Source organism: Malus domestica, chromosome 16, assembly GCF_042453785.1.
Source record: "Malus domestica chromosome 16, GDT2T_hap1".
In the NCBI taxonomy this organism is placed as follows: Eukaryota; Viridiplantae; Streptophyta; class Magnoliopsida; order Rosales; family Rosaceae; genus Malus; species Malus domestica.
The window spans coordinates 9,781,505-9,789,872 of record NC_091676.1 but is presented as its reverse complement, the minus strand read 5'-3'; the positions used below and the strand labels follow the sequence as shown (position 1 = coordinate 9,789,872).

Here is an 8,368-nt window from a genome sequence, read left to right as displayed (position 1 = left end):
ATGATACATCACGTGCCACTATACAAATGGTGGGATATGTATGTTAAAAAGTTAATAACTTAAAAAATAAAATTTTCCACCACTTACTAAAAACACGTGGTGTATCATTCGTATTCCCGTCACAATAAAAAATTTCTCTATGAAAATGCTTCCAAAACATTTCAAACTACAAGCAAGCAATCCTTGTGGCTTACGAGAAATTTTTAATTGTGACGGGAATACGGATGGTACACCACATGTTTTTATGCAAGTGTATAATTTTTAAGTTATTAATTTTTTAACACATATAACCCACTATTTATATAAGGACATGGGATGTACCACCTCGGTTACACTGAAAAATATCTCTCTTCCCATCTGTCTCTTGCCACTTGCCAGACTACAGACCAATAATTTTACCTTTACTCAGATCGTGCTGCTGGGGAATCATCAATCAAGGCCACTGTAAATTATTCTAATACAACTCTCCAAGTAACAAAAAAACAAGTGCTCACATGAATCCACGTTACGTTGATCAAAATAATTAGATCTTATAATTATTTTAATATCCACCTTATTGAAGAGAACACAGAAACTATATATTATTTATTTAAAGATTATGATAATTTAACAAACCTTCTGTTAAAAAATAATTTAACGGAATTAAAGATAATAACACTCATACGGATAATGAATCTGCATGCTAATCGACGATACAATCGATAGAAAAAACAATGGAATACGTAATAACACTGAGTACGTGTCATCTTCTTCTCTAATCGGTGCACTCGCTCGAACAAAACAAAGCGTTTATATATCCTCGTGCGACAGTAACAACGTCACGAGATGTTGCAAGTATATCAGCCTAATCATAATTTACTCTTGGTTTATATGTCTCTGTCCCTCTTGCACTCTGGTGGCATAGAAGGGTATCTGACTCGGTCAGTGCAGTAGTTGTAGATGGTGAATTTCTTGCGGACCCACCTCAGCCTTCTCCATTGCTGAGCATCAAGGTCTTGGAACTCCTTCTGGTCCCACCATCTCTTACCCTGGGTGGCACAATACTTGGCTTCGACGGAGGCCTCGCACCCGTCGATGTGGAAGCCCCGGTAGCTAGCGATGAACGGAGCCTTGGACCAGTCGGTCTTTTCCAGACCACCCCTGGTAGCCCAATCGTCTGCGTTCCACAGGCTGGAGTAGAGCTTCATGGGCTGGTTAAATGGGAATTTCACACCCAAATCTTTGCTGTTCTTGAACACCCTGATCGGTATGTCGTCCACCAAGAATCTGGTTTTGCATGAAAAGGCGGGACAAGTCAGCCACATGAATTTTACCCAGTTTTTTTAGAAAAAAAAAAGAAAAAGAAAAGCCAAACACGATAAAATCATTGAATTTTATATTGAAACATTTGTTTCGAAAAACATCAAAATAGGAACCGGATCCCCTCCTGAGCATAGAGTGGGATCCTCTTGATCGGACAATCTGAATTATTGAAATTTGATCAAACAGTTACAATAATTATAATTTTTAAAAAACCTCTTATTTGTAATCGTTGAATTAATTTCAACAGTCCAAATAACCTAGTCAGAAGAATCCCTACTCTTTGCTCAGATCCGGTTCCATAAAAATAAGTTGGAAAAGAAAAAGTGAGGAAAAAGTGGGGATGTTCAATGTTTGTTGGTTGAAAATCTTTGACTTACTAGACTTTGTTTTTTTCCGTTTCTCAGTGGAAAATTTGAACTTTATGACTTTGGTGCAAATCTTATGATGGTGCAAGGTATCTTAAACCGATATAATTTATAACTTTATAATACGCGTCACGTGATTGTTGTTATCTTTTGTTTTTATTCTTTTCAAAATGCACTATTTTATCCAGTTTTTAAATTGAATAAAATTAAAAAAATAATGAAACGAGAAAAAATGGGAGTTATGATGATGGACCTTGTTAATTTCCACAACTAGAAACTTTTAGTTGTGATGAAAATAGTAGTACATCAAATGTTTAATAAAAGTAGTAAGAAATTTTATTTTTTAAGTTATTAACTTTTAGGATACATATTTTACCATTTGTATAATGACATATGATGAACTACCGTGTATCCATCACATTGAAAAATCTCTGTCACCCAACAACTTTGTTCTAATGTTTTGAGTGTCACTGGGTTGAAAAAATCGAAGAAAAAGCAAAAGGGATTACGAGAAAATGTACATGAAAAGAGAGGAATTTAAAGAAAAGAGGGCAGAAGAGAAAAAACTTACACAATCTGATAGAGATTCCAGAGGACGGCGTAGGAGTGGTAAGCTGCAGTAGGGTCGAACCAGAGGAAAATCCTCTGCTCTCTATCCCCCTTTCCACCCGTGAACACATTGGTCTGCAGAATGTATGGCTGTCCTGTCCTGTTCCCCAAGAACTCGAAATCGATCTCGTCGTGTTCGTTGTTTTGTGAAGACAGCTGAATGACAAGCATATAACATTTGAGTTCAACGTCCGTTTCAAAAAACTTTGGAAAACAAAATGAAGTAAAAAAATGAAAGAAATTGAGAAGAAAACGCTCACATAATAAGCAGTAACAGTTCCAGCAGAATCCCCAGGAACCATCTTAATTTGCATATGGAAGTGGCCAAACAAGTAATTTCCTTTTGATTGAAAGCCAGTACCTTCTCAAATCAAAACCAAATACTAGTAAGAATCCATAATATGAAATTTCAAAAGTATCATTTGATTAATTTACTAACTGGTTAACGCTTGAGCGATACTAATAATATATATATATGTACTGGTTTGAGTTGTTTCTCTTTGTACCTGTGTATTTGTCGAGATGCAACTGGATCTCTTTGCCTCCATTGAAGTACTTGATGTGATCAAAAGCCCAAGTGGGCATGTAGTTTCTGCCAAACGGCACCGCAACTGGCTTTTTCGGGGGAGCTGCCACTGTTGCAGAGACCAAACACAGCAAACTCAAAAACACAGTCCATTGTTTGCAAGAAGCCATTTTCTCTGCACAAAACAGAAGTTCCCAAAACACAGAATTATCAAAAGCTTTGAAACTTGAAAGAATTGAAAAGGAGGTTCTTCAAGATTCTAGGGCATTACCTCCAGCACAGAGAGGAAGAGGAAGAGAAAGAGAGAGACTTTGAGGTGTGGTGAGGAAAAATGAGAGGAGGGCAGCCCTATTTGTAGTGTGGGATTTTATCTGCATTTCGTAGTTGAAGGGTTTTCTTTTCTGTTCAAATTTTTTATCCTGTGGAAAATTTAAATAAATATTATTGATGAGATTGTTATTATAGTGCTCGTAGCAGTACAGCTGTTCAATTATTTTTCTTTTGGTGGAGACAGAGGAAGAGACATTAGACGAATGATAAAAGATGTTTTTGAATTTAATTATTATTATTATTGATACATTTCGACTGTTTTTCTAGAAAATCTTGTTAATATTTAAACGACAAGATGATACATGACGTATTATTAAACGATTGAGTTGATATGATTTTTTTATTAAAAAAAATATTTATAATATGAGTACGCTATTATGATAATGTCTTATTTCAAGAATACATCATACGCCCAGATGCCTTTGTTTATATATTGGCATGGACGTCACCGTAACATACAAGTTCCTCTCACTTTTACGGTTTATTTTTAACATTTCTCGATTTGTAATGATAATTCCCATGTTTCGAGTAAATTGAAAAAATCTCTCGTCTTTCATCTGTCTGGCTATCTTTTGTGGCCAATGAGAAACGAGAGACTCGCTAATGGCCAACGGCCACTGCCATATACTGCAGTAAGTGCAATGTTTTTGCATTAACCCGGGCCACTACGTGGAGAAAAGTGAGTCTCTCGGCACCTTTTGTCTTTGTCATCGAGTTGGAACACAGCTAGCTCTTTGCGTGAAACTGGCAACTGGTTGCCTCATTGAACCAAAAGAGTCAATTGTGGAATTAACATATGGAAACCGAGTAAATGTCTAGTGTGATGATGACACGGTTTAGTGGTCTTTGCTACTTGATGGAAACCGAGTAAATGTTTAGCGTGGGACCCTCAAACTCTTTCTCGCTTCATGTTTTTGTTACAATGTATTATAATATTAGCACGAGAATTGACATTAAACTGTGAGATGTTAGAAAGACAATAGAGAATTTCACTTTGAGAGAGCCTCCATAGCATTTCTCAAAATAAAATTGAGAAATGCTGAGGAGACTCCAAAAATAGGACCCTCCATAAACTTTTCATCACCTCATGTATTTGGTATAATGTTTTACATGTTAGCACGAAAATTCTGCACGAAGTGTCTATGGACTCTCTCCCACCTTCAAGAGAGTCTTCATAGCATTTCTCACTGAAATTTAACATTTTAGATTGACATTTCTATTGAAAATGCTCTTTACTTTCTTGTCGGAGTGTAGGAAAGTCTCTATTGAAAACCTGGGGCATTGGAGCAATTGTATGGAATTCTCTCCTGAACTCAGGATGGGGATCCTCCTGAGCAACCCATCCGGGCCGTTGAATTTTGATCCAACGATTCTAAACAGGAGGCTCCTCTAAAAGTTATAATAATTGCAACCGTTGGATTAAATTTGAACGGTCTGGATGAGCTACTCATCAGGATCCCCATCCTGAGCTCAGGAGAGGATCCAGTTCCCAATTATATGCCCATACTTGTCAATATATTAACTCATATAGCTAAACCCGAAGAGATATTAACTCAAGTGTATTCTGTTTTCTTTACTTGTTACTAAGGAATTGGATCCCATTTGGATCTACTTTGTGGGAATCTTAAGAATTTCTACATTTTAATCATTTATCATGTATCGTGCGATCAGAAATCAATTAATTTTATTTATTTAAAATTAAATACAAATAGTATCTGAAAAAAACTAATTACATAATATACGATAAATGACTAAAGGAATCCCACAAAATTAATTCGAAAAGGCTCCTTTTCCTGTTACTACAATCACCACCAAGGAAGAGTATGAATGGCATTCTAATAATGTTGGGTGCAGAGCACAGCGTTTGATTATCAAAGATAAACTTTAAAAATTATAAAAATAAAAGTAAAAGGGTGAACCAAATCAAGCATAGATTTTGTAACGCACGTGAGGACGGCTTCTCAGGGCTTTCGGTTTGCCCTAGTGGGGACGATGACACGTGCTGTACATATTTAATACATACATACCTCTCCTCCTGACCTACCGTGAAAACAGCTAACATTCCAGGATTATTTTTCTTACAAAAATGCTACTTTTGCATGGAACATGCCAATATAAAAATGATAATGGAGCAGCTCTCTAAACGTCTTCCATGAAGCAAGTTTATATCATTACTAGATAGGAAACTTGATTCATATAAGTCTTTCTTTCAAATGAAATTTTGATATTTTCATGTAAGGTTAACACTTGTCACATATTATGTCGAAAAAGTTTGAATTCGTCGACAGAATCGCATGCCTTCTCCAACCACTTACTAGACTTCCACCAAATCAACTGTATATGTGACCAAATAGTATGTTTGAGCCTATTTCAAAGTAATTTTAAATTGGTTAAAAATGCTTATCATGATGTCTAAGATAAATGTCCTAGTTATAAAGTGTTTCTCAACTAAAAGAACTCTTACGACGCATGTAGACATAATTTAGCCTATAAGTATTTAATATTTTTGTTGATATAGAATGATGTACTAGAATCCCAAAAAGAAATGGATAAAAACTATAGCTCGACGAGAACGCAACACACAACATACGTATGAGGGGAGGATTTCGGTTTACTAAAGTGAACAAAGCCAAAGAAAAACAAAAGATGATGAAACTCTGGAAGAAAGAAGGAATCGGCGGGTGGTGCATGAATCTGGAACAACAGCATGTGGATGGTCAGCTGATAGCAGCAACAACAGTAGCTAGCCTGACCACATGACATGAATCCTCTCAATCTAAAATCATAATACAAAATATTTTATGTCATATATGGTCAAATCCCCTTCAAATCAACTAGGTGGGTTTGGATCGTTGATCGAGAGAGGATGTCTTGCCAAGGGACAATGATTGTCTGCCCTCTTACTGTTCTTTTATTTGTGTGGTCACGATTAAATCACGTTAATATTTTATATTATTATTTATTTTTATTTTATTATCTTTATAAAAAATAATATAAAATGTTGATGTGACTTAACCGTGACCACACAAAACAGGAGAGCACGGGAAGTGAGAGGCAGCCAATCCTTGTCCCTTGCCAAGTGCCTAGTATGTGCTCAAACAGTGATCAGGATCATCTCCTGAGTAAATGGTGAGGATTCTCATGATTAGGCCCATCGGGCAGTTCAAATTTTATCTAACGGTTACAAAAAAGAGGTTCCTTTAAAAGTAATAATAATTGTAGTTGTTGGATAAAATTTGAACGGCCCAATGGGCTTGGTCATGAAGATCCTCATCATTTGCTCAAAGAGAGAATCCTGATCCCGCAAACAGATGAGATAAGTGTTGTCAATTTGTTATGTGTTGTGATGAAATAATATTTTATTTTATTGAAAGAAAAACTTATATTGTACGAGTTTAATATTACGACAACTTTTTTTTAAAAAAAATGTAATTTATATGTTATTGTTTACGATGACTTAAAAAAAAAGAATAAAGAAATATGTAATTTATATGTTATTGTTTTTTTTGAAACAGATTATCACTTAATGATGAACTTGTGTTATATAGGTCGTTATCCTTCCTTATCAGATGATTTTATTCACAGTAGAATACGCTGTCTTGCGGTTGTGTTCCAGCACTATCCAAAGCAGAAAGGTGTCTTGTTCCACCTCCAGGCTCCAGTTGTAATTATTTGTCAGGTTTGGCTGGCAGCCCTTAACTCACTCATTCATATCAAACCTAGCTCCTCTCCCTCTTCCGCAATACATATTTTGTTCTTTTCTCTTTATTAGTGTACAGTAGCCTCCTTCATTAATCTGGTCAACCCAACGTATGTTTTTATATATCAAGTTAAAGTTAGGGAGATACGGATACGGTATTGCTCGGCTCCAAATAAGGTTACATTCTCCATTATTTTGTCATACAAATAATCAAAATCATTCATTTTTATTTAGTTAACTGATTCATATGACGGTATAAATTCAAATTGAATGAATTTATTTAAAGATGATATTGAATTATAAAGATAAAAAGAATAAACGATTTTGTTTATAACGTTTGATTTACATAGTTTTAACATGTATGAAGCCAGTAATGTCCCACAATAAATTCTAAAACTTTGTTCTTAATTTTTTACGTAGTAGTATTGTCACAGACGTAGAGTCATCCAACCTCAACACATTGATTTCAAGAAACTTTTTACATGTCTTTTCTATTTGAATGTATGTCATGACTTACATTATGGGTTTCGAACTTTAGATTCACTCTACTCTTAGTCACCCTCACAAGTCACAATTGAGTTAAGTCTAATAGTTCTTTTTGTACTTGTTTTCCAATGAAATGCATGTCGGGCAAACTTTCATTCATACACTATTATCTCATTTTATGATACAGCTGATTAGCTTGAATATGATTCTTCAAATAGTGAATATGTTAGGTTTTAAGTTTCAAATTTTGAGTGGATTTCAGAATTTCCTTGATAGATCAACCGTGGATCTTTTTATTTTTTTATAAAACATTGTTTATCGCTTTAACTTTAAACACAAACTATAGTATTCGTACTCCGATATCTCCGCATACATGCTGCATGCATGCATATAGATATAGGTGATTATGGCTGTAGACTTAAGATTCAAGTATGTTATATGTGGCTGGTGGAAGTAATGTTTTACTTCTCCAATTAACTTAATTATTCAGAAGTTAGCTTAGTTAATCACAAGTGTCAGCGGAACCCTCGTCGACTTTTATATATGGAATCGAGGACTCGGATCAAAAGATGTTGCCTGCTTTGGAAACCACTGCCTGCCTAGCATATGTTCGCAGATCTTCAGCTGAGTTGGGAGGTCTCCGCAGAATCAAATAACAGCCGAATTAATGAGATATACTTGTTGTAACTCGAGGTCGCAAGCAGTTGACTTCCACATATATATGTATTATATATATGCACACAAATTAACATGTATATTTGCGCAGAAAGCTTTGTTTAATTAACTGCAATATCAACTTGATTGATCATATGAACTGGTAATCATGTGAAATTCTAATGTTCTGTATTTAATATAAAAAGATAATTGACATCCGAATCAATATTAATGATCCCGGCAATTTGGGAAACTCATCTATGCAATTAATTTAATTAACATGGTCTATCTTCTTCCAAATTTTGGTTCGAACCAAAGATATGTAACCAACTTTGAGCCAAAACATGTGGCTTTAATGGTTTGACGTGCAATCTGGTTCCAACTCTTTCGGATTAG

General features: G+C 35.2%; 1 protein-coding gene across 1 annotated transcript; it reads right to left on the bottom strand.

The window, feature by feature from the left end:
* Positions 1-556: 556 nt before the first annotated feature.
* On the bottom strand, positions 557-3,116 carry XET01 (probable xyloglucan endotransglucosylase/hydrolase protein B). The gene is given in 5 exon segments (NM_001294036.1): positions 557-1,266; positions 2,239-2,432; positions 2,537-2,637; positions 2,783-2,977; positions 3,074-3,116. Coding segments are annotated over 4 exon segments (885 nt in total). The 5' UTR covers positions 2,973-2,977; positions 3,074-3,116; the 3' UTR covers positions 557-866.
* Positions 3,117-8,368: the final 5,252 nt, after the last annotated feature.